At 43.2% G+C, this 27,469-nt stretch overlaps 1 protein-coding gene across 3 annotated transcripts in view; it reads left to right on the forward strand.

The window, feature by feature from the left end:
* The first annotated feature begins 412 nt into the window (after positions 1-412).
* The window catches only part of DHTKD1 (dehydrogenase E1 and transketolase domain containing 1), a 48,649-nt gene continuing 21,592 nt past the window's right edge, over positions 413-27,469 (forward strand). For 2 of the 3 annotated variants that reach the window (XM_057733199.1, XM_057733200.1), the window contains exons 1-8: positions 414-673; positions 14,890-15,045; positions 16,435-16,646; positions 17,408-17,602; positions 20,848-21,117; positions 22,725-22,896; positions 24,089-24,287; positions 26,680-26,992. In XM_057733199.1, coding sequence (XP_057589182.1) covers positions 517-673; positions 14,890-15,045; positions 16,435-16,646; positions 17,408-17,602; positions 20,848-21,117; positions 22,725-22,896; positions 24,089-24,287; positions 26,680-26,992 — 1,674 coding nt within the window. In that variant the 5' untranslated portion in view covers positions 414-516. Of the gene's footprint in view, positions 674-14,889; positions 15,046-16,434; positions 16,647-17,407; positions 17,603-20,847; positions 21,118-22,724; positions 22,897-24,088; positions 24,288-26,679; positions 26,993-27,469 lie in introns of all 3 variants that reach the window. The other variant, XM_057733198.1, reaches the window with a different exon arrangement.

The raw sequence follows: 27,469 nt of genomic DNA on the forward strand, positions 1-27,469 counted from the left end.
TTCCTTCCTATAACCTTTCCTCCTTGGTCTGAGTCCCAGCCACTTTCCACGGACCCTGTCACTGATTTTTCCTTTCTGTAGGAGACTGCATCGTGTATGTGAGGTTGTGCTCTGGGGCTTCCTGGAGACGGGTGGTGGGCGATCACTCCTGGTGGGAGACCACAGCATGCACAGATATATCAAGGTTTATGCCAGAAAGCGGGTAACGCTCCGCTCACCCCTCGCCACTTTCCCAAATCCCGGGGCGAGCTCAGCCTCTAGGACCGCGCGAGTCCCGCGGGATACCCGGGCGTGGCTTCGCTTTGAGGACCGCTGATCTGGATTGGCTCCTAGGGCCAGGCCCTGGCCAATCAGGAGTGGGGGCCTTGCCTCGAAGGCGGGGCTTCCCCTAGCCCGCCCCCTGCAGCCTCTTGCTTCCCACGCGGAGGGGGTCCCCAGCAGCCCGGGAGCGACCTCCCTGAGGCCGCGACCCCGAGATCTACCGCCGAAGGCTCTGGGCCTGCGGCCTGGCGGGACATGGCCTTGGCCGCTGTGGCGGCAGCAAGACTGGGCCTTGGCCGGGCCCCTCCGCTCCTCCTGCGGCGCGGCTACCAGACAGAGAGGGGTGTCTACGGCTACCGGCCTAGGAAACCCGAGAGCCGGGAGCCCCAGCGCGGCCTGGCGCGCCCCCCAGGTAAGGGGTGGGGCCCGGGCGCTGGGCGTGGGGGCTGGGGAGGCAGGGGGGCCTGCGGAGGGGTGCTTTTGATAGCTGGGGCTCCTGGGGACCTCCCTGTGCGAGTGGGCGGATGGGGAGGAGGGGGAGGCGAGGGAGCAGAGGCGGACAGGCGTGGGTGTTGTCAGTGCCGGGGGGCGGGGGGGGGGTCACAGAATGCTTTTGTGAGCTCTTGTCTTTTCCATTCCTTGGTCTTTAAGATATGTGAGAACTTAGCTCTTTGCGTAGGCTGGGCTGCAGGAAAAGAAAAGTTCTCAGATATCCCAGCTCCTGGAGTTCACCCAAGGATGCATTTCCAGGGCCGTGTCTAAAGCTGGTGTGAGCGGAGATGTGCGGGGGGGGTCTCGACCGTGACTAGTGTGAAAGAGGACAGTTAGTAGGTGGTCTATGGACCACAGCATGGTATTAATTATCCATCTGTCTCCTTTGTCTAGCCTCTTTAATTAAAGAGTTTGAAACTCTTTGCTCAATTTAGAACCGTGCTACTCTGGTTTTAGTGGATTAGGAGTTTGGGGAAGCTCTGTTGCATCCTCATGTGCAAGAGACTAATTTTGAGTGTTTGGTTTTCGCTCCAAAGTTAATGTATCTTTATTCAGCCTCACAGAATAGAAGGTGAACACTGGTCGAGTATTTGAGGAAGGTCATTTGGCATCTCTGATCAAGTTACTGGATTAACAATTAGGATCCCCTTCATCTTCCAAACACCTGAACTTTGTGTAGTATATCACACACCGGAACCTCAATATATTTTTTTTTCTCTTTTTCTTTTTTCATAAATTTGTTTATTTTTATTTATTGGCTGTGTTGTGTCTTCTGTTGCTGCCTGTGGGCTTTTGTCTAGATGCAGCAAGCCGGGGCTACTCTTCGTTGCAGTGCATGGGCTTCTCATTGGGGTGGCTTCTCTTGTTTCAGAGCACAGGCTCTAGGTGTGTGGGCTTCAGTAGTTGTAGCACATGGGCTCAGTAGTTGTGGCTCATGGGCTTTTGAACACAGGCTCAGTAGTTGTAGCCTATGGGCTCAGTTGCTCTGTGGCATGTGGGATCCTCCCGGACCAGGACTCAAACCCGTGTCCCCTGCATTGACAGGAGGATTCCCAACCACTGCACCACCAGGGAAGCCCTGGAACTTCAATATTTTGCTCTTGATCTCAGGGGACATTTAGAATAAAACTGATTCTCTTTCTTGAGTCCATCAGGTTTCTTTAGGGACAGCATTTTGGCCAACTAGATTGCTAATCCCTTGAGAGTAAGACAATTAGGTATCTTACTTCACTTGGCAAATTGAGTGTCCAGAATTTTACATGTTAATTGTACTCAAATTGAAGTGTGTATTCAAATCACTCTGAATGATGTTAAAATGCTAGTTCCTAGGCCACCCACCCTCTCCCCTCCCTCAGCCCCGACCCTGGGTTCTCATTCAGTGACCTGAGATGAGGTTCAGGAATTTGTATTTTTATGTCACATTGGTGATTCTCTAGCAGGAGGTCCGTGACCAGGTTTGACCACCATGGCCAAACACCATTATAGTCATAAGAGATGTATGTGCAAGATGTGTTTGACAACCTCTTCTTCATTTAAGAACGTATTAGTGTGTGCTTAGTGTGCAATTATTGTGATCTTATTTGAGGTTTTCCCTCACAGTTGGGTCTCTGTTTGATTCCTGTTAACAGCCTGGCGGCTGAGAATTAATCTTTGCCTGGGAAAAGTCTGGGCTGGTGGTTCTCAATCCCAAGACTGTATCCTAATCTTCCAGGGAGCTTTGGGCTGGTGTGGTTTGAAGAAATATCTCTGAAGCTGATTTCATCTGTATATAATTTTCTCTCTTCCCTGATCATCAACTTGTGCCTCCCCACCCCTCCCCTAGCAATGAGCTTGCTCTAGTGTGACATCCTTGGTGAACTTTGAAAGTTCAGTATTGAGTTAGAACTGCAGGCTAAGGGTGCAATCTTGTGTTGTACTGAGAGAAAAGAGTAAAATCAATACCGAGAAATAGACATTTGTTGCATGGTTATGGGATCTGACTTAAGGAATTTTTTCCTTATACTTTTTTTTTAATACTCTGAATAAAACTTAAAGGCAAGTGGGCCATTTTGTAACTTTCTTCAAAATTATCATTCCATGTAGATCTATGACAGTTCTTTCCATTTCAGAACTTATCACATTGTTTTGTAAAAGGTCTTTTTAAATACTTATACCTCCTACTAGGTTGTGTAGGAGAATGGGGAAGGAGATTGCATATATCACATCCAATAGAGCTTGGTCACACGTCTATACATACCTGCAAGGGAGACTGGAGAGCATAGTCTTTATTCAGGGTGGCCACCTTCCAGATAAAAATTGTCTTGAGATAAGAGGAAAATAGATGTTGGAAAATACCTAATAATCACGACACTCAACCCTATTGGCCATTCAAGTATACTAAGCTTTTCTTCCCACACATAGAATGTTTTCACCTCCTCTCTCCTCCATTCAATTCCTGAACCCAGCTCAAAGTCCATTATCTCTGGAGAACATGCAGTCCCCTCCCTCAGGGCTGGCTGCGGCTCCTCGGAGTCTGGAATTTTATGAACTGCCATCCATCCTGAATATACACATTCACTGTACAAAAGAACAGCATTCCTCATCCACAAAAGGAAAGAATGAGGAATCTATAGCAGCCACTGATTCAGACCAGTTATCAAGCACTGTTGGGGAGGAAAGATAAAACCCCTTGATGTGGCTGAGAAGTTCACTGGATTATGTGGCCCCTCTACTCTGCCCCCATTCATTCCCCTGGTCTTGCCTTGTGGGTTCTTCTTTAACCGTTATCTTCTGTGGAGGTCTCTTCTGAGGGCAGTGGGGAGTGTACCCTCCTTTGGGGCTGCACACCTTCCACGGTCTACTTTATTTTGATAAAGTTAGGAGCCTGAGAGTTACTTTAGGTGGTCATCAATGACAGATTTTTTTTTCTGGCCAGAGTTGGGATTTGTTTGGCAGTTCAGTTTTTATTTTATTTTTTATTTTTTTAATTACTTTTTATTGGAGTATAGTTGATTTACAATCTTATGTTACTTTCTGAGTTACTTTCTGTTGTACAGCAAAGTGATTCAGTTAAACATATACATATATCCACCCTTTTTAAGATTATTTTCACACATAGGTCACTACAGAGTATTGAGTAGAGTTCCCTGTGCTATACAGCAGGTTCTTTTTTTTTCTCTAATTTTTTAAACTTTATTTATTTATTTATTTTGGCTGTGTTGGGGTCTTCGTTGCTGCGCACAGGCTTTCTCTAGCTATGGTGAGTGGGGGCTACTCTGTTGCGGTGCACGGGCGTCTCATTGTGGTGGCTTCTCTTCTTGCGGAGCATGGGCTCTAGGCTTGTGGGCTTCAGTAGTTGTGGCACATGGGCTCGTAGTTGTGGTTCACAGGCTTAGTTGCTCCAAGGCATGTGGGGATCTTCCTGGCCTAGGTATCAAACCCGTGTCCCCTGCATTGGTAGGGGGATTCTTACCCACTGCGCCACCAGGGAAGTCCCTACAGCAGATTCTTATTAGTTATCTATTCTATATATAGTAGTGTGTATATGTCAATCCCAACCCTCCAATCTATCCCCTTCCCCCACGCCCCACTTCCCCCTTGTTAACCGTGTTTGTTTTCTACATCTGAGACTCTATTTCTGTTTTGTAAATAAGTTCATTTGTACCATTTTTATAGATTTAGAGTTTGGATTTTTTTGGCAGTTCAGTTTGTCAAATAAAATTCCTAGGACTGCAGTCTTTTGGCTTTTGGCTTTTTGCTTCCAGTCATTCTATGAGCAAGTTGCCCACAGTCAAAGAGCTCATCTAGACCGAGTTTTTAAGCCTGAAAACTCTGGTCTTTTATTTACTGCTTCTACCCGTCTGGCTCCCTAAATTTAATGGTGTTTATTTTGAGACCATCTCAACTAAGATGCTGTTGTGGGAAGGCAAAACCCTTTGTGTGATAGAAAGGCTCAGCTGGCTTTCATTGTCTAACAGAGAATGCTTACTGGAAGGTACTTAAGAAGGGGTTTCATCTTTTCTCCTGTCTCCAGCTAAGACAGCCCCTTGAGAACCACCTTTACTAATCGCTTCTGCTCTTCCAACCTTGCCTGGGTCTGCCTTCTAGGTACTGAGGCCACAGATGGAGAAAATCTCCCAGTAGTGGAATGAATTTCCCTCCATCTCTTCTTGCTGATGAACTGGCTCTAACTTGACCTCATGTTTCTCCTGGGGCTTTCCTGAAAGTGACAAGAAACAATGAACACGGATGACTGAGCGACAGGCTCCGTGGGCATGCCACCTGCCTTTCAGGGTATCTCAAGTGACAGTTTTACCTAATGTTTTGTCAGATAAGGTAACACTGCTCATCAGCTTTCCAGTCTGAAATACCTGGGTCCTCGACACCCACCACCTGACTGCTAAGCCAGTGTCATACACATTTTAAGTTCTGTTATGACAGCAACCCACCTCCGGTACAACATTCGATATTGGATAGGATGTGTTCAGGGGCTGTGCCAGAGACCTGGAATAACGGTGGGTTGACTAAAGCAAGTAACAGTCTGAGCTGGTTGGACAGCTCTGCTCTGTAAAGCCGTAGGGGTTCAAGTTTCTCCTCCGTTGTTTCTTCGCTACCCTGCAGGTGTTGCTTTCAACTCTGGTCCAGGATGGCCCACCGCTATAGCCACATACTGGCCAGCAAGAGGGAAGAAAAGGGGGAGGGGAGGAGAACACCATCCCTTTAAGGGCAAGACCCAGAACTTGCAACATACCTTCTCATTGGCCAGAACATAGTCACGTGGTCACCCTGGCTGCAGGGAAGGCTGGAAAGTGTACCCTTATTCTGAGTGGTCATATACTCGACTGTTATCATACAAGAGAAGGGAAAATGGATGTTGGGAGTTATAATAGATCTGGGGCAAGCAATCCACCTTTGACTTTTTCACCTTATACTTCCTGTCACATTTTGAACACTCTGTTTCTCAAAGCCTTGCTTTTTTCATATTTTCACTAACTAGAATCCTAGTCTAGGTGTTTAATTCTGGGCTGCTAACACACAAAAAAAGTTTAATTCAAGGGTTCTTAACCTGGTCCATGGATCCCTATGAGATGGTTTCAGGGGGGTCTGTGTACTTTGCACAACCCTGTTTGTGTGTCTGTTTCCAGGCAAAGGGCCCATAGCTTCATTACATTCTCAAAGAGATCCGTGACTTCAAAGAGGTAAAACTGCTAGCCTAGCTGCTATTATAATTTATAGCCTAGTTCCCTTCCAGCTTAGTCCAGTGTTTCTAAAACACTGGTTTAAGTGAGTCACTTTCTTATCCAAGTCTCCAGAGGCTCTACTTTGCCTCTCAAAGTAAAATTCAGATTCTTTAGGTTGCTACTTAATGCCCTTCATCTTTCTTGATTTCTTCTGCCTTCTTTCTTACCTCTTTCCAACATAAATTCCCCCACTTTCCAAAGCTCTTCTTCATTCTGTGCCTTTCCACTTCTTACTCACGCTGCACCGTCCAGCTCCCAACCCCTCCCTGACGTCTTTCCAGACAACTCCAGGCTATCCTAATCTGAATTCCCTTAACTGTCAGTAGGGGACCCACCCCTTGGACTTTATTAAACTTTTTCTAATTGTGTGCTATTTTATGTGGGGATCATCTTCTCATTTACATTGTAAGATCCTGCCTGGTAAAGACCTTGTCTTGTATTCCTTTCAGCTCTACACTTAACTAAATACTTATTAAAGGATTGACTCCTACTAAGAAATGGAAATAGGGTTCTTTTTTGTTTGTTTGTTATTTGCTGCATTGGGTTTTTGTTGCTATGTGCAGGCTTTTCTCTAGTTGTGGCGAGAGGGGGCTACTCTTCATTGTGATGTCTGGGTCTCATTGCGGTAGCATCTCTTGTTGCGGAGCACAGGCTCTAGGCACACAGGCTTCAGTAGTTGTGGCATGTGGGCTCAATAGTTATGGCATGCGGGTTTTAGGGCACACAGGTTTCGGTAGTTGTGGTGTGCGGGCTCTAGAGCGCAGGCTCAGTTGTGGCGCACGGGCTTAGTTGCTCTGCAGCATGGGAGATCTTCCTGGACCAGGAATCAAAGCCATATTCCCTGTATTGGCAGGCGAATTCTTAACCACTGTGCCACCAGGGAAGTCCCAGTACATTTGAATTTTGCATGTACAATCATTACACCAAGAATTAAGAAAAGAAGCACTTTATGCATAGGGTAATGTACTGTATTACCACATTCTAGAAAAAGAAATAACTTCTTTTTTGATGATGAAAACAATCAAGATTCATTAAGTTTTTCCTTAAATTCTGTTTAACTATGTGCTTATGGCCTGTTTTATTAACTACAGGAGGCAGATGAGGCCAAGGACATAGTTTCATTGGCTTTAGTCCTTTTTTTCCCATCAGCAGCCTATAGCATGCAAGATCTCAGTTCCCCGACCAGAGATTGAACCTGTGTCCCCTGCACTGGGAGCGTGGAGTTTTAACCACTAGACCACTAGGGAAGTCCTGGCTTTAGTCTTTTTCATGATGTCTACCCGTTGTCTTGAAAGGTACCATCTTTGTTGAGAGGAATGACTGAGTTCGTGGGATGAGTCGTGTACGTTAACTTTCGGTATCAGCAAAACAAATCAAAGGACAAAACCTACTGAAAATGGACCCAAGGCCTCCTCCCACGTCCAAGGTGACGCAGAGGGGTGAGAGGAGGTTTGGTCAAAGTTTTGGTGCCTCCCTCCTCCTCTTTGCCCTTCCTCAGCCTTCTTTCTTCATATGTTTATCTTGGCCACGTATCAGTGCCTGCATAGGATGACTGCCTCATTTACTAAGATTTTCCCTGTAGTAAGGCTCTAAAGAGATATTAAATTTGCTTGTAGTAACCTTTTTGGAGGGCAGTGGCTTCACTAGTTAAACTTTGACCTGTGTTGAGTGTGAGTTGTAGCTGGCTATTAGTAAAACAGCTTGCACTTTAACCTCTATAAACCTCAACTTCCAAGTAAGCTTGAATTTATTTATCAACAATCCTAATTTAAAATGGAGGTGGGTTTCCATACACATTTTAGAATTATTTGTTCCAATTCTGTGAAAAATGCCATTGGTATTTTGATAGGAGTTGCACTGAATCTGTAGATTGTCTTAGGAAATAAGGTCATTTTAACAGTATTAATTCTTCCAGTCCAAGTCCACGGTATATCTTTCCATCTGTTTGTGTCAACTTCCATTTCTTCCATCAGCGTCTTATAGTTTTCCGAGAATAGGACTTTTACCTCCTTAGGTAGATTTATTCCTAGGTATTTTACTCTTTTTGATATGAAAGCAAATGGGGTTGTTTCCTTAATTTCTCTTTCTGATAGTTTGTTGTTAGTGTATAGAAATGCAACCACTTAGGACCAGGGATTCATAGGTATAAATTTCATTATGAAGGATTTGGGTTATTAGAAAAAGGCAGAATTTAGAGACCATTAGGAGATGGGAGCTGTAAGATTCCAAACAGTGTTTAGTGGTTACTGATCTTGGCAATGAGCTTTAGTAGTTAAAGTGAGGTTGCAGGTGTGTTGCATATTAGAAATAATAGGAGCCTTGGGAATTCCCTGGCGGTCCAGTGGTTAGCACTTGGCACTTTCACTGCTGGGGCCTGGGTTTGGTCCCTGGTCGGGGAACTAAGGTGCCACAAGCAGCGTGATGCGGCCAAAAACAAAACAAAACAAAACGAAACAAAAAAGAAGTAGACAATTATATTCCAATAAAGAGCTTATTAAAAAAAAAAAGAAGTACTAGAAGCCTTTACTGGAGGTATAGGAAAAACAATTGGGGAAAATCTTATGCGTTAGAGATTAAAAAAAAAAAATTTAGATGATTTTTTTTAATGTTTCAATGACTTCTTGTTATCTCATCCTTTTTGCTATAGGCCCTGGACTTTCTTTTCAATTTTTGTTATGGGATAGTGGGTAGAACACTGGATTAAAATCAGGCACACTTGAGTACAAATAGTTCAAATTCCAGCTTACCTGTGTCACCTTCTGCAAGTCACTTAACCTGTTTGGGCCTCAGTTAACTCTTCTGCAGATAAGGGCGCCTATTTCAGAGTTGTTACAAGGATTAGATAAGATGACATATGTGAGGGACCTCCCTGGTGGCGCAGTGGTTAAGAATCCACCTACCAGTTCAGGGGATGCAGGTTCAATCCCTGGTCTAGGAAGGTCCCACATGCTGCGGAGCAACTAAGCCTGTGCGCCACAACTACTGAGCCTGTGCTCTAGAGCCTGCGAGCCACAGCTACTGAGCCCATGTGCTGCAACTAATGAAGCTCGCAGGCCTAGAGCCTGTGCTCCACAACAAGAGAAGCCACCGCATATGAGAAGCCTACAACGAAGAGCAGCCCCCACTCACCGCAACTAGAGAAAGCCCACTTGCAGCAACGCGACCCAACGCAGCCTAAATACATAAATTTATTTTAAAAAAAAAAAAAAGGTGGCGTATGTGAAAAATCCAGCACAACGTGAAACAAAAGTTAATACTCAATAAATGGTCACTGTCATTTATTATCAATCTGGGACCCTTGCTTATCTATCTTGGCAATGAATTAAGAAAGGAATCGGAAAAATAAGGACCAGAACAAGGTTTCTGTCTAAAGTTTGGTTTTTTGCAAGAAAGAAATATCTGGCAACATAAATTTACCTTATAGAGACACCGTGTTTGAGATGGGAAGAGAAAATATGATGTAAAATGAACTCAGCTGCACTGCCTAGGTTTATCTGAGTTTGTTGTACAGAATGTAGTATTCTGGTACCAAGTCTTGCCTTTCTGTGTGGTTATCTGTGAAGTTCCTAAGTTGAAGCTGGTGGCAGCCATCTCATTTTAACAGGACTTCAGAGGGGACTTCCCTGGCCGTCCAGTGGTTAAGACTCTGCACTTCCACTGCAAGGGATGCGGTTTTGATCCCTGGTCAGGGAACTAAGATCCCACATGCTGTGCAGCACAGCCGAAAAAAAAAAAAAAGGGGGGGCTTAAAGGACTCCAGTTATGGAATTCGCTTTCTTAGAGTCTTCCATGTTTTTATAGACAGCCACTGTTCCCACTTGCTTTAAGTATATGCCGACTTGAATGCAAATGGACTATGGATTGGATCTAGATATTTCAGGGGAGGCTGTTTATGACCAGAGGATAAAAAAGAACTGTATTGCCTTCCACTTGAAGTACTAAGTTTAGTTTAGTTTATCTGTCAGTGTACTTTATGCTCGTTGATGTGAACACATTTTTTTCCTGCAAATAAAATACTATTCAACATTGTTCAGTGCCCCCACCATGTTTGCTTACAGCAGAGAATAAAGTAATGGATGCAGATATTCCTGTCATGATGAGTTGGAGTGTTTGTTTGTTTGTTTTTGCTTGTTTGTTTTGGCCACGCAGCATGCGGGATCTTAGTTCCCTAACCAGGGATGGAACCCGCACCCTCTGCATTGGAAACGCGAAGTCTTTTTTTCTTTTTTTTAATATTTTATTTATTTATTTATTTGGTTGCACAGGGTCTTAGTTGCAGCAGGTGGGCTTCTTAGTTGCGGCATGCATGTGGGACCTAAGTTTCCTAACCAGAGACTGAACCCAGGCCCCCTGCATTGGGAGTTCGGAGTCTTAACCACTGCGCCACCAGGGAAATACCTCATAATGTTTTTTTCACTCTTGTTTTAGCTAAGGTTCTTTTGGTCATAAGCAGCAGAAACCAACTCCAGCTATCTTAAACAAAGAGAGGACTTTATTTGAAGGGTACAAGGGTATCTCCTAGCACTGAAAGTTGTGTCAAGTAACCAAGAAGGGAGAGCTAACTCAGGGAACAGGGGTAGAACCTGTGTGTGGCCCCGTAAGGCGCCGCTATTAAGATACTCAGCGCCTGCGTCACCCATAATGTGTGCTGGGGCTCTTCAAGGCCACCCCGCATCTAGAGATTCTCCAGAAGGGACTCAGGGCACTCCGTCTACAGCTGTGCTCATGGCTAAGGTTTATTGCAGCGACGTGATAAAGGTGCACAGCGGGACCGTAATAGAAAAGGCACAGCAAGAGTCTGGACGACCCGTTGTGCAGGTTCCTGCTGTTCTGTCCCCCACCAGGGTCACAAGAATGCACTCCTCTTCCAGAAACACAGCAACGTATGTGCAGCGTTCCTGCCCAGGGACGCCTCTCAGGGACTCGGCACCCAGGGTTTTTATTGGGAGAGGTTCACGTAAGCACCCTCTGCATGTGCCCAAATCCCAGACTCCCATAAGGAAAGCAGGGGTTCAGCCCGAGCCCCCTTGTTCACACAGGCCGTCTGGGCACAGTGGATGGCTCTGATCAGGTAGGGACAGGTGAGGCCATTCCTGAAATTCAAAGTTCCCAGACACCAACCAAGGGCATAAACCTTGCAAACAGGCTTTTCTAAGGATAGCAGCCTCACGCTTGCTCTTCTCATATCTTTTAATTCCAAGTCTCAAATTCTGGGAAGATTGAATCTGACCCACCTTGACTCTCAGGTGTCTTTGAAATCCATTGACTTGTTGAGGGGCAGAGTGGAGCGACAGAAGCATGGCCCTGGAACCCACCGCCTGCCATGGGAGGGTACAGTTCTCAGAAGAGAAGGACCCAAAGCGAGCAGGAAGGATCCACTGCAGCCCTCGTACGGCATGTTTGAGGGCTCTGGAAACTTTTGATCAGGAGGGTTCTGTGACGCCATTACAGTATGGTGAATTTCAGGACTTCATTCATTCAGGTAGTAACAAATATTTCTTGAGCACCTACCATGTGCCGTTCTCCTAAGCCAGAAGCACGTCTCCAGTATTTTCCGTCTTATTTGGAAGAAGAGTATGTATATGTGCCGCTGTCGTTTGCCCTATTCTCTGTGGCTTCTTAGGAATTTGAACATCCAATTAAATTCCTCTGAACTTTTGTAGTTGTTGTGAGCACTGAGTCATTTGGTCAGTATTATGCCTCAGGTGAAGGGATTCATTTTTCTCTTACAGCAATCCTTTGATTTATACAGTAACAGGGAGTTTTTTGTGAAGAAGATATGTATTCTATTGCTGTGATCGCATCCATTTAAACCTTTTAATTTCATTATTTGCTACCAGACTAATCCAGCTGAAGCAATTTTGTCCAATGCATTTGACACTGAAACCTGATCAGTTAATTTAAAGAAAAGTCATTAAATCAAGGAGTATCATAATGAAATGAGAGATGCTTTACATATTTTAACTCAAGTATATTTATTTTTGGTTTTGTATATGCAAATCTTTAAAGTGAAGAGCACTTATGAAAGCAATCTGAATGCGAAATCTCCTAGATTTTTATAATTTCTCCCCTAATGTTTATTTTTCCCCATAGCAACAGCCTTAGGAACAAATATAATTTATTCTGACAAGCATATAGTCAACGGGTGAGGGCAGTGGAGAGAACCCGTTCATCAGAAGCTTTCAGGGTGTATTTAAGTCAGTTCAATGGATACCATTTAAAGAGCTCTGGGAATTCCCTGGTGATCCAGTGGTTAGGACTGGGTGCTTTTATTGCCATGGGCCTGGGTTCGATTCCTAGTTGGGGAACTAAGATTCGTGTGCCTTGGCCAAAAAAAAGATATAAAATAAGTAAATAAAGAGCTCTACTGGACGTGTTCATGATGGAAAACTTAGAAACTATGATAAGCAAGAAAAAATCAGGAATTTTGACATAGGATCATCACTAAGTTTTTGGTCTATTTCCTTTATATATATGGAATATATATATATGCAAATGCAGAGACATATATGACATATACAGATACTAATATGCTAGATATACTATATAATGAAATATATATTATACACACATTTTAACAAAAGTCAGGCTCATGCTATATATAGTGTCTTTTAGTCTTTTTTCATCTGAACAAACTGACACTTTCCCAGTAAGCACTCTCCTACAACATTATCTTACAGTGAATTTTAGCCAGTGGGGATTAGTTATCAACACTGTGGCATGTCCCTCAGAGGACTGGGGGTCTGTAGAGAGAGGACTAACAACAGGGAGACGTCGGCACAGCACGAGGAGGCATCGACTCCATCCTCAGAACTGGACGGATGTGGGTGCGGGTGATGAGTAACTTCACCTTCTACCAGTGTCCTCAGGGGAAAGCAGATTCCCATGACGACAGGAGTATAAGGAATGTTTAGGAAAGAGGTGAAGAAGGTAGGGGGGTCTGTTAATCATGGAACAGAATTCCAGAGGTCACAGTGGAAGGATCTGGGAGACAGAGAGGGAAGAGACATGGGATTGGGTCTGGTGGAAGAAACTAGAGCAGTGAAATGAAGATCTGAGAGAAAATAGATGATCAGGATGGATGGAGGATGTGCCCCGAGGTGGGAGGGAATTGTCGTCTCTCTGGCTCTTCCAGAATAGTAGGTGCCACGTGTTTTTGGGGGTGAGCAGCATTCTTTTCTGTTTGTTTGTTTTTGGTTTTTTGTTTTGGCCGTGCCTCAAAGCATGTGGGATCTTATTTCCCCAACCGGGAATGGAACCCACACCCCCTGCAGGGGAAACGTGAAGTCTTAACCACTGGACCTCCAGGGAAGTCCCTGAGCAGCATTCTTCTGTGCCAACCCCCCCTTCAGTGTTGAAGGCTAGTAGATTGCATGAGAATGGTGATGACCACCCTGCATATTTACCACTGGACTCACTCCACTAAGGATTAGTTTGTAGACCATATTGGAAGTCGTGGATGAGATCATCCAGAGGGAAAGTAGATTGAGAAGAAGACCCCGGGCAGACCTGGAGAGCACCAGTATTCTAGAGATGGCACCCCGCCCCCAGCAAAAGTGATTGAGGTTGAGTAGCCAATGAGTTAGGAGGAAACTCGGGATCTTGCAATGCCAGAGAGCCCAGGGAAGCAAGTGTTTTTAAGGAGGAGTGGCCAATGGGACAATGCTTTAGACAGATCTGTCTGGATTTTAGCCAGAAATATGAAGGTGTCCTACTTCATAAGCAGCATAGAATTTATAGCAAAATTACATATGACTTCTCCAGCTTGAAAGCAGTTCGTTTACTGGGATTGTTTGATTACTTTATTAGATATAGTGTGAATTGTCTTAATTGCTGGATTAGTGCAAACACATCCTACGTATTCATATGAGTATCGGATGCATGTTCCATACACCTCTGTTCTTTCCTCTAAGCCTGTGACAAGAGGTACACGTTGCAGTACCCTGAATGCAAATCCCCGCACATACACAGGTAGCTCTGAAATCATTGAGTGGCAACATGTGATTGTAAACTGGTCATCAAATGTTTCAAAATACGCTAACAATTTTCTTTGGGTTCTGAAAATAAAAAACGCACATTTTTGAAATATTGAGAAAATGTCTGCCCTTAATAGTGGATCTGCTCATCTTCCGAGATTTGTGCTCGATTTGTATAAGACCACCTTGATGAGCTGAAGGTTAATCGATCGTGGGCTTGAAGGATTTTTTTCCTCAAACTTTAGAAGGGCTTTCACGTGGAAAAGTGAAGAAAAGCAGCTCTTGGCTCAGTATAAAACCACCTAAGATAGAATTGGATTCATTGAAAGATAATGATTCCTCTTTAAGTAGGGACTGGGGAGTTATTCATTTAAGGCTGTACAAATGGGATTTTTTTTTTCATTATGTGAGTAACAAGATAATTTCTAAGGTCTTTTCCTAGTCTACAGTTTCATGAGTCTATGTAATAAAGAACTATGTACCTGGGGTCTTTAAGAAATAAGGAAGGAAATGTAACATGATGTTGTAGTTCAGATTGTCTCTATTTCTAATGTGCAATATAAAAAATCTCAAATAATAATTAAGAGGACTATAATTATCTGTAATCTCAGCATTTTAACTGTTATTTTCAATTTGGGGTGTTTCCTCTTAATATCTGTCCTCGTGTGTAATTAGTTTCACAAAGGTGCACTTACAGTTCTGTTTCCTTTCTGTTATTTTTCAGTGACTTTTGCTCTCAGGAGATACATTTAAGGAAATAAGTATGCTTTCCTAAATTCCGCTAGTCTTTAATCCTGAAAACCACTGGCAGCTGTGGCGGGTAGGAGCCACGTGTAAAAAAATGTCCAAGGCCACAAAGGCTTCTTTGAAACACTGGTTTTGCAGTTTGTGGGCATTTCCTAAACTGTATTGTTCTATTGTTTTTTTTCCCCCTGAATTAGTGGACCATGGCCTTGCCAGGTTGGTGACGGTGTATTGTGAGCATGGCCATAAAGCTGCCAAAATCAACCCCCTCTTCACTGGTCAAGCCCTGCAGGAAAATGTGCCTGAAATCCAAGCCCTCATGCAGACCCTGCAGGGACCCTTTAATACCACAGGTAAAGCCCATCAACAGTCGACTATCCACATGACAGTTAACTGCCCGCGAGGTGGGACGCCTTTCTCTGCTCTTGATGAACCCACATGCCCGCTGGAGCTGAGGCTTCCATGGGTGTGAGGAGGCAGTGAGGGGCACATCCGAACACTGTGTGGGAGGAGCAGTGTTGAGATTCTAGAATGGTCTTCCGATACCTCCATTTCCTCTGTATTCAAATTGTATATTACAGTGGTCAAAGGGTACATGAAAAGAAGCTCAGCATCACTACTCATCAGGGAAATGCAAATCAAACCACAATGAGCTATCACCTCACACCTGTTAGAATGGATATTGTCAAAAAAAAAAAACAACCCTGAAGTTGGATAAACAACAAGGTCCTACTGTATAGCCCAGGGAGCTATATTCAATATCCTGAGATACACTATAATGGAAAAGAAAATGAAAAAGAATATGTATATATGTATAACTGAATCACTTTGCTGTACAGCAGAAATGAACACAACGGTGTAAAGCAACTATACTTTAATTAAAAAAAAACAAACAAAACCCAAGGATACAAGTGTCAGTGAGAATGTGGAGAAAAGGGAACCCTTGTGCACTGTTGGTAGGAATGCAAGTTGGTGCAACCAGTATGGAAAACAGTATGCAGGATCGTCAAAAAAGTAAAAATAGAACTAGCATCTGATCCAACAATTCCATGTCTGGGGATAACTCTAAAGGAATTGAAATCAGTATCCGAAAGAGATATCTGCACCCCCATATTCATCACAGTTTTGATCAATCAGTATCAAAAATCTAACCTTTATTGTAAGAAACCACACACAATATAAAGTTAATGTTGGTTTGTTAAATTCATATTGTAGTTTTAGGCAGATGACTGATGTTTGATTTGGTGCTGGGCCAATCACATATTACAAACCTCCCTTTTCTTTGGCTAAGATTCAGGGAGATTTCCTTTTACCTTAGAATGTAGCATTACTATCAATATTAATTCACATTAAGACCAACTGTGCAATACTAGGCATTGCTGTATAGATATTAATAAGATGAACATTTTGATAGATAGGTATTTCAGATAAAGGCAGTACCTACGATTTGTAGCTATAAAGCAGATAAAAGGTACATTGCAAATTTTAGTTTGAAAAGAATGTAGAATCAAAATTTGGCATAATGCAGCAGGGCTCTGCTTTGGGGAAGAAAGGTTTTTATTCCCTCTCCTGTTAGTACCTTATGACCTTTGACCATATTTTTAGTTTTGCCCTTAGAAAAATCTAGATAACCACTGATGATGACCCAAGTTATCCAGAACGCAGTGCTCTGAACTGAAATAAGGATTTTAGTTGCATGGTTGGTTATTCTTTAAAACGATCCCTTTGATTCCATTTCATAGGATTATTGAACATGGGGAAGGAGGAGGCCTCTCTTGAGGAAGTCGTAGCCTATCTCAACCAGATCTACTGTGGGCAGATTTCTGTTGAAACCTCCCAGCTTCAGAGCCAGGAAGAGAAAGATTGGTTTGCCAAGCGGTTTGAGGAACTGAAAAAGGAGGCATTTACCACAGAAGAGCGAAAACATCTGTCAAAACTAATGCTAGAGTCTCAGGTATAAAAGTAGCAGCCGATATCAAAGAAATAAGTCAGCTTATTTTCTACAAAGACATATACATATTGAAGAGAGGATGTTAAGACATGAGCTCTCTGAATATAGCCCCACTTACCCCATGGCCTCAACACAACAGTGTAACACACACCACTGTATTCTAAGTAGAAAAAAGTAGATCACCAAACAGTGGAGCTATTGGTTCTCCTCAGAGTCAATACGTTTTATGGATTTGTCTATTTACTCTATAAAAGCCTGCAAAATCCTTAAGATCTGATTTCTCTTTTTATTACCTGAAGTGATTGAAAAAGAAAAAGGAACTATATGTGGAAGAGGCTCTTGATACGGATGAATGGGATTGTGAGCAGGTCTCGGGCATATCAGGATGGCCTCTTCCCAAGAATGTGGGTGGTTGGCTAGTTTGCAGCCCAGATGAGATATTACTGTAGAGCCCTGTACTCAAACACAAGTCCTGGGAGATGCCAGGCTCCTAATCTAGGAGGAAACGTATTCTGAGGGGATTCCTGTTGGGGTGAGTTCTTCTACCACTCAGGGTATTTTCTCTGTGTCCCTGCTGCTGTCTGGTGTCCTTGGCGGGGCTTTCCTGCCAGGCTCTGGATGACTTCTGTGCAGCTCTGGGGTCCTTAGTGAAGGGACCCTGTTGCAGCTGCTTGAAGCAGTGTGGGGTCTTCTTAAATGGGTTTGACTTTGACCCGAGTAGTCGGCTGTCCTGAAACTAATGCGTCTGATGTGGTGTTCCATAGGAGTTTGACCACTTTTTGGCCACCAAGTTTGCCACGGTGAAGCGATACGGAGGTGAAGGAGCCGAAAGCATGATGGGCTTTTTCTATGAGCTGCTGAAAATGGCGGCCTACAGCGGGGTGACCGATGTCGTTATTGGGATGCCTCATAGAGGGAGGCTGAACTTATTGACAGGCCTTCTGCAGTTCCCTCCAGAGGTAAAAGACTTTCTGTGTTTCCCACCAGTGATGTACAATTGACTGTAACAGAATAAAACCGACGGCAATAACTGCTTTTAGAAAACTGAGTAAGCATATGAGCCATTGGTCCAGGAGACAGCTTAGTTAATTGATGAAACCTGATGCTGTTAAATGGACCTGTTTGTTTGTTTGTTTATTCTTTTGGCCATACCACATGGCATGTGGAATCTTAGTTCCCTGACCAGGGATCGAACCCACGCCCCCTGCAGTGGAAGCATAGAGTCTTAACCACTGCACTGCCAAGGAAGTCCCTGGACCTGGCATTTAGGTTTTTACTGATTTTACTGTATCTCCTTACAGGAATTCTTTCCTCACTCAGGTAAGTTAAAGGTTAGTTTGTTTCCTAAGGATGATGCAAACAGATAAATTCTGTTTTTCGAAGCATGCTTTCCCTATTTCGTAAAAATCATTCAAACAGACACAAAGATCTGTGCAATTTGATTTAATTTTACCTTCCTAAAAGTCATTTTTACCTTCCACTTATTTGCAGTTTATAGTTAATAGATTGTATGAAACTAGTAACACATTATCTCAAGAGACCTCTCCAAATGAGTGATATTATAGCTTATCAGATCTTGGTGTTCCTGTTCAGTCCAAATCAGCTACTCTGTAAGTCTTGAAAGACTTGAGGGTCAGGATAGAAGGTTCGATGTCAGGGAGCATCAGAGAGATTCAGTGTCTGATAAGGTCGTGTCCATTATGCGTGGATAAACCTCATTACTCCTCTTGGCCAGGAGATTAAAAATAATTATAAATGTTAAAGGACCTTTCAAAGTTAGATGGAGTGAACAGAGCCTATGGAACAGAGCCTATCCTTAAGAATATTAGAAAAAACATGCGGGAACCCTAGTATGCTGTTGGTGGGAATCTAAATTGGTGCAGCCACTGTGGAAAACAGTATGGAGGTTCCTCAAAAAACTAAAAATAGAACTACCATATGACCCAGAAATTCCATTCCTGGGTATATATCTGAAGAAAATGAAACCCAATTTGAAAAGATATATGCACTCCAGTATTCATAGCTGTATTATTTACAATAGCCAAGATACAGAAGCAACCTAAGTGTCCATCAATGGATGAATGAATAAAGAAGATAAAGATGGACACACACACACACACACACACACACACACACACACACAGAGGAATACTACTCCGCCATAAAAAAGAATGAAAATTTGCCATTTGCAACAACGTGAATGGACTTGCAGGGTATTGTGCTTAGTGAAATAAGCCACACAAAGAAAAATACTGTGTTATCACTGATATGTGGAATCTAAAAAATGAAACAAACTAATGACTATAACAAAAAAGAAGCAGACTCACAGAGAGAACAAACTAGTGGTTACCAGTGGAGAGAGAGAAGGGGGGAGGGGCAGTATGGGGGTAGGGAATTGAGAAATACAGACTACTTTGTATAAAATAAATTAGCTACAAGGATATATTGTACAACACAGAGAATATAGCCAATATTTTATAATAACTATAAATGGAGTATAATCTCTAAAAATTTTGAATTACTATGTTATACACCTGAAATTTATACAATATTGTAAATCAACTATACCTCAATTTAAACAAATTAAAAAAAATTTTTTAAACATACACATGATGTCATGTCTCGGGGCCAATCTTACCTTATTGTTCATACCTCAGTGTTTCTGCTAAGAGATTGATAAACAGTTTGAAAAGACACCTTAGAAAAGGTAGAATATGACAGAATAAAGTGATTGAAAGGTGGAGGCATGTGCTTAGATACCTGCAGAACTTCTTAAACCAAAAGTTGCATTCCTAAAATATCCCAGACCAAACAATTACTGAAAGACACAGAAATGATTATCAGTGATCATATTTGTGAGAAACACATCTGTCCCTATACTGTGTGACTCTGTATGCTCCTATTTGCAGATAGGGCAATAGGGAGCTTTTGTGAACTGGAGAAGCTTTGGCCAATTGAGAATAACATGCTGTTTTTGGTAAATACTTTGGTTTGAGACCCAGCTTTGTAGCTGAGGACCTTTAAACCATCTAGTTAATTTCTCTTGCTCATTCATTTTCTTTTTTAAATCTCAAACTCCTAATTTATCCCTCCCCTCCCCCTTTGGTAACCATAAGATTGTTTTCTATATCTATGAGTCTGTTTCTGTTTTGTAAATAAGCTTATTTGCCTCATTGTTTTCCTTTTCCCTTTTTTTTTTTTTTTTTTTTCTTTTGGCTGTGCTTGTGGGATCTTAGTTCCCTGACCAGGGACTGAACCTGAGCCCTTGGTGGTGAAAGCACAGAGTCCTAACCACTAGACGGCCAGGGAATTCCTGTATCATTTTTTTAGATTCCACACATAAGTGATATCAGATGATATTTGTCTTTTTCTGTGACTTATTTCACTTAGCGTGATAATCTCTAGGTCCATCCATGTTTCTGCAAATGGCATTATTTCATTCTTTTTTATGGCTGAGTAATATTCCAGTGTGTGTGTGTGTGTGTGTGTGTGTGTGTGTGTGTGTGTGTGTGTTTTCTTTATCCATTCATCTGTCGATGGACACTTAGGTTGTTTCTGAATCTCGCTATTGTAAACAGTGCTGCAGTGAACATTGGGGTGCATGTATCTTTTCAAATTAGAGTTTTCTCCAGATATATGCCTAGGAGTGGGATTGCAGGATCATATGGCAACTCTACGTTTAGTTTTTTAGCTTGTTCATTTTAAAAATAGGTAGTGACATCTATCTCATAGAAGATTGTGAAAATGAGGTGACAGAATGTATGCAGAGAAGTCCTTTGAGAATTGGACAATATAATTTTTTAGATGCCACTTGCGCTATGTCATCCCCTAACTAAATGGAATTAAGTTCTTATTTTCCTCTCTACCTTTACCAAGAATAACACAAATTCTTTTGGAAAATACATTCTAACAGGTGCGTTTAAGAAAAAAATATCTTGCTTCTTGCAAGACCAGAGGTATCTTTCCATCGCGTCATGCTAGGCTCTTCTGAAAGTGCTGGGACTCCATTGGACCGAACATCTCCAAATAGTCCTGTGCATTCGAGCAGTTACCAGTGTGTACTTATCTTTAAATAATGCATGGTCACAGTAGTTATAAATGCAAGTGCATAAAGGTTTATCATTGTGTGATTTCAACGAACCACCTCTTCCCTAATCTCCTATGCAATAAAAGACATTTTTTCTTGTACATTTATCTGGCATAGCTGATGTTCCATAAAATGCGAGGCTTAAGTGAATTTCCGGAAAACGTCTCAGCCACTGGCGATGTCTTGTCTCACCTGACGTCCTCGGTTGACCTGGACTTCGGGGCACACCATCCCCTCCATGTGACGATGCTGCCCAACCCCTCACACCTGGAGGCCGTTAACCCCGTGGCTGTCGGGAAGACTCGTGGGAGGCAGCAGTCCAGACGGGATGGGGACTACTCTCCAGACAGCTCGGCTCAGCCCGGGGACAAAGTCATTTGCTTACAGGTACTGGTAGCTTCAGGAAGTGAGGCCAGAAGTCGGGAAGACCGGAAAGGAGTGTACAGGTTGGTAGTTATAACAGGAGATGGCAGCTGTTCCAGAAGAAACTGAGATGAACTTCTGGGCAAAGAAGATTTGGGGGTTGTTTAAAAAATTAATAGCAGATGTGAGGTCTAGTCTCAAAGCAACTGACTTTATTTTTTATTTTTTTGACTGATCTCTTAAAATTTTTTAATTAATTTTTTTATTGGAGTGTAGTTGATTTACAATGTTGTGTTAGTTTCTGCTGTATAGCAAAGTGATTCAGTTATACATGTGTGTATATACATATATACGTATATATATAAAATATATATATATATATATATTTTTTTTTCCTTTCCTTTTTGGACACATTGTGTGGCATGCAGGATCTTAGTTCCCTGACCAGTGAATGAACCCATGCCCCCTGCAATGGAAGCTCAGAGTCTGAACCACTGGGCCACCAGGGAATTTCCTATACATTCTTTTTAAAATTCTTTTCTGCTCTGGTTTATCACAGGATATTGAATATAGTTCCCTGTGCTCTACAGTAGGACCTTGTTGTCAGGTTTTCTGCTTTTATGATCTAGCAGACTTTGAAAGTTCTGGAAAAATAACACATTTCAGAGATTTTCTTGTAATAGTATTCTGCTCTTTCCTCAAAGCCTCCTTTCACTTGTGTATGATATACTTCCCCCCACGCCTCCTGTTTGCTGTCACATTGTTCTCTCTCTCTTTTTTGTAATACATTTATTTATTTATTTTTATTTATTGGCTGTTTTGGGTCTTTGTTGCTGTGAACTGGCTTTCTCTAGCTGCGGAGAGCGGGGGCTACTCTTCGTTGTGGTGCACAGACTTCTCATTGCTGCAGAGCACGGGCTCTAGGCGTGCAGGCTTCAGTAGTTGCGGAGCACGGGCTCATTAGTTGTGGCTCGTGGGCTCTTGAGTGCAGGCTCAGTCGTTGTGGCGCACGGGCTTTGTTGCTCCGCGGCATGTGGGATCTTCCCGGACCAGGGATCGAACCCGTGTCCCCTGCATTGGCTGGCGGGTTCTTAACCACTGCGCCACCAGGGAAGTCCACATCATTCTCTTTTGTGTTCGCAGTGGTGGTCAACACACCCGTGGGGGTGAGGTGGTGCGAGCTACACCGGGGCTCATTTTCAGGGGAAGATGGTTGGGGAAGAGCGAGCGTGGGAAGCTGTGCATTCTTCCTCGTGTCTTACAGGCTGTTTTCATGATTGCTTTCCTAGAGCTGATTTTCCTTGTGCACCTCCAGTCACCCTTCCTTCTGTTGGTGCTGCTGTGCACGCTGGCGTGTTGATGGGGATGCGAGAAGCCATGAGTATAGGTGATGGTGTGGGGTGGAAGGGGTAGGACAGCTGGTGGTGGCTGCAGGAGGAAAAGGGCTGATGTAGCATCTTTGAAAGCTGCTTAAGATCAGCCTAACCATTCTAGGAAATCCTATAACCAGCAGATTTTTAGGAGGGCAGGGGAGCAGTGAGAACATGGTTGTTTTTACTCCTGTTACTATTTGAAAACCTAAATTTCTCCATCCCTTATGTTCCTTTTCTTTTTTTCTCCCCCTGATCTAGGTTCATGGTGATGCTTCTTTCTGTGGTCAAGGGATTGTTCCTGAAACGTTTACGCTCTCTAATCTCCCACATTTCAGAATTGGTGGGAGTGTCCATTTGATTGTCAATAACCAGCTGGGTTACACCACACCTGCAGAGAGAGGGAGGTCTTCCTTATACTGTAGTGACATTGGTATGTTATACTGGGTGGAATCAATGTTGAGTCAGACAAGGAATTCCTGGAGAAACTTCTAGTTCACTCAGAACAGTGAGCCTCACTGCTGGTCCCGTTTTAAATTTTGGATCAGATATGGTCAGTGGTCACCAACAGTGTTGTTAAAATTTCCTTTAAAAAAGTCTGAGTGTGATTTTTAAATCCAAGGAAATATGACAAGAACAGAATTTAGAGAATACAATCTCAAATTGCTTAAGTATCCAGTTGAATGATATGATGGAATCCAGAGGTCAACACAGTTAGTACAGCTAGAGCAGTTGTCTTTAGGACATTCAAACTTGGGGTACCCAAGATGGCTGTCAAAACAGATATGTCCAACCTGTAAACTTGGCCAAGTGGTCTGGTTGGAAATCTGATGCGAAGAAGCAAAACCAGCTTGTTTTATCCTGTGGAAATTGGTAGTATTAAAAGAAACACAGGGTTTTTTATTATTCATTCCCGATTTTGAGAACTGTGAGATGGTAAGAACTGTTCTGTTTTTACATCCAGAGTCTGGCCTGGACGCCTTTTGGGGCCACCTATGTAAATTTTTTATGATTAGATAGAGATTTTGAAAATTCATTCTCAGACTTGTCTTTGGAGAAAGTCCAAAGATGCTAGGATGCATCCTTTAATGACCCTTTTATCTCAGGAGGAAAGATAATAGTCATCATGAGAATAACAAATGAGTATCAGTCATTATGCACCAGGCTCTGTTAAGTACTTTACGTGCATTAACTCATTGACTCTGTAGGACATCACTAAGAGGTAGGGGCTATTATCCCAGTGTTCCAGACAAGGAGCCCGAGATTCATAACTTTACCAGGGTCACACAGAGCTGGGACTTGAACTCATTCTTGTCAGCTGGCCTCCAAAATGCAGATTCCTTTTTTTTTTTTTTTCTTCATAAAGTGTGGGTTCTTTTTTTTTTTGGCTGCACTGCATGGCCTGTAGGATTTCAGTTCCCTGACCAGGGACTGAACCCGGGCCACAGCAGTGAAAGCCCAGAATCCTAACCACTAGACCACCGGGGAACTCCCAAAGTGCGAGTTCTTAACCCCCAGGCCAAACTACCCCAAGGACATGGGCTGTCTCCCCGTGCGGGCAACAGGACTTGGCAGTAGGTTGATGGGTTGACTGGCCGGCCTCATCTCCGCCTTCTTTGCCTCAGGGAAGCTTGTGGGCTGCGCCATCATCCATGTCAATGGAGACAGCCCAGAGGAAGTGGTCCGGGCCGCGCGACTGGCGTTTGAATACCAGCGCCAATTCCGGAAGGACGTGATTGTTGACTTGTTGTGCTACAGGCAGTGGGGCCACAATGAGCTGGACGAGCCCTTCTTCACCAACCCCGTCATGTACCAGATTATCAGGTACAAGGATGAACTGTCATGCGATGCACCCTCCCCCCACAGCGTTCACACTGTTGTTTGTATTGGACGCTCTCCGGTAGGGTGGCCAGCTTTCCCAGTGTGCCTGGGACGTGAAACTTGCAATGCTCAAAGTGGGACAGACCAGGGCACAGGACTTGGGGGTAAGGTGATGGGTTGACTGGCCATGGGATGACTGGGATGGTCATCCTGTGAGTGGCAGGAAAGCTCCCCATGTTCCTCCAGCTCTACATGTTTCCTCGATGAATAGACAAAGGCAACTCGACAACCTCACTTAGCAGAAGGGAGGACTGAACAGGAGACTTAGGCAGAGCCTTGCCCGAAGCTGCTTGGTGTGACACTGACAGGATCAGAAACAGAACCTCCACGATTCATTTCTGCAAACTGTGGACGTAGACCTACTTTGTGCCTTGGCAAGAGGTTACATGATGGATTTTAACAAAGTTCAGAACTGCACTGTCCAGTATGAAAGCCATGAGCCATAAATGGCTATTGGGCACTTAAAATATACGAAGTCCTGATGGAGATGTGCTGTGAGTGTAACATATGCACCAGATTTCAAAGACTTGTATGAAAAAAAGAGTGTAAATGATCTCAGTAATAATTTTTATATTGATTAGATATTGAAGGGACAATACTTTGGGTATATATGTTGAGTTAAATCAATATATGATTAAAATTAATTCCACCTCTTGTACCTTTTCTAATGTGACCACTGGGAATTTTTTTTTTAATTTTAAATTATACATTGGCTTGTGTTATATTTCTGAGGGACAGCGCTGAGTCAGAAGGGTCATGTGATGGAGAGCAGTGTGTTGCTTTGGGATTTCCTTTTTAGATGCTAGAAAATAAAGTAGATTCCTCATTCATGCTTTATTTCCTCACAGACATAAATTAAAGTAGAGGAATAAACTTGGTGATATTTTATGGGCCTTTCTGTCAGTAGTTCAAGCAGTTGACTAAAAACACAATAGACTTTATTATACTTTTTTTTATTTCTCTCAATAGTTCAAGCAGTTGACTAAAAACACAGTAGACATTATTACACTTTTTTATTTCTCTCAGTAGTTCAAGCAGTTGCTTATGGGTCTTTCTGGTCGTAGGTAGCACACTGCCCTTGGAAGAACAAATCTGGGTTCTCCATTTAGCTTTGAACTTAGCACCTGAATGACTTGATGTGACTCAGGACCCCGTTTTTAAAAATATATCCTGTTGGGGCTTCCCTGGTGGCGCAGTGGTCAAAAATCCACCTGCCAATGCAGGGGACACGGGCTTGAGCCCTGGTCCGGGAAGATCCCACATGCCTCGGAGCAAAGCCCATGCACCACAACTACCGAGCCCACGCACTGCAACTACTGAAGCCCACCCACCTAGAGCCTGTGCTCAGCAACAAGAGCAGCCAGCACAGTAAGAAGCCTGAGCACTGCAATGAAGACCCAATGCAGCCAATAAATAAAAAATAAATAAATTTATTTTTTAAAAAATGTATACATATGTCTCCCTCTCACTTTTTTTCAGGATTAAATGTGGTGATCGATGTGATGAGACTTGGTAGTTTGAAGTGTAATGCACACGCAGAGTAGCGTCATTATTACTTCTGCTGTCATAAAACCCAAATGCTGAATACCTAGGTTTCTTAAAGCCACCAGAAACAGATGTCGGCAACTTTGGGTTCAGTCCTTTTTGAAATAAAGGGATGCACAATGGGTAGACAGTGGGTAGGTCAGCATTGTAAATAACTGTCCAGGATTAACAATTTGTAAAAAAAAACTCTGCTACTCATTGCTTCTGCCTAACGGTAGACAGAAGCTTATAAAGATATTTTTTCTCTAGCTTGCCTGGAAGAGGTGGTTACTGACCACTGCCTTTAAAAAAGGAATATATTGGAGTGAAAGTCACATGACATAAAATGGACCTTTTATTTTTTGGCTGCACCATGTGGCATGGGAGATCTTAGCTCCCCGACCAGGGATTGAACCTGTTCCCCCTGCAGTGGAAGTTCAGAGTGTTAACCACTGGACCACCAGGGAATTCCCTAAAATGGACTATTCTAAAGTGAATGATGTAGTGTGAATTAGTGCATTCACAATATTGTACAAGCACACCCTCTATCTTGTCCCAAAACATTTCCCGTGTGCATTTGTCTAGCGATGACACTCCAGAGTACCTTTGACAATAACTGTACTGACCCCCCTTTTTTTTTTGACCACTCTGCATAACCTGTGGAATCTTAGTTCCCTGATCGGGGATGGAACCCGGGTCCACGGCAGGGAAAGCCCGAGTCTTAACTACTGGATGGCTAGGGAATTCCTGTATCTGTCTCCTTTTGATTTTTACAAATCAAGTTGACTTTGTTTCCCTTTTCCTTGGACAGAGCCCGGAAGAGCATCCCCAACACATATGCAGAGTACCTTACGGCCAATGGACTCATGACCCAGGAGGAGGTGTCGGAAATCAAAGCCTCCTACTATGTGAAGTTAAATGGCCATTTAACTAACGTGGCCCACTACAGCCCCCCTGCCACCAACCTGCAGGCCCACTGGCAGGGCCTGGTGCAGCCGGAAGCTCGCATCACCACCTGGAACACAGGTGTGCCCCTCGACCTCCTGCGGTTTATTGGCAGGAAGTCTGTGGAGGTTCCGGAGGAGCTCCAAATGCACAGTCACCTTCTGAAGATGCACGTGCAGGTAGGGAGCCCGGGAATCTCCAGGTATTGTTCTTCCGTCTCTCGCAGCAAAGGAATTGGTGTTGGTCTGGTCTTGTTGGTTGCCTAATGCACTTGGCAAATATTTATTGTGCGTCATTAGGTCGTAGGAACTATCCTAGCCATGTTTTGGTACTGATGGTCAATTAACTCAGATTTTGTCTGCTTCTGTTTTTCCTCCACTTATTCTCTAAGTCATTCATTAATACATTGTAGGTACAGGTACTGCGTGCACATTATTAAAATCACAGCCATACAAGAATGCCCATTTTGGTTTTTCTCGGCAGCGAGCAGAAGACACTTTCACTTTGAGGGGGTGGCTTAAATAAAATAAATAAAAATCAACACACATACTCCTGAAAGGCAACCATTTACACCCTTAACCATGTTGAGGTTTTACATACTGTCTCATGTTAAGGATGGATTGACACACTGTCATGATTTGCCTGTGGTTTCCTGG

This window comes from Hippopotamus amphibius, chromosome 4 (assembly GCF_030028045.1).
Source record: "Hippopotamus amphibius kiboko isolate mHipAmp2 chromosome 4, mHipAmp2.hap2, whole genome shotgun sequence".
NCBI classification, from domain to species: Eukaryota; Metazoa; Chordata; class Mammalia; order Artiodactyla; family Hippopotamidae; genus Hippopotamus; species Hippopotamus amphibius.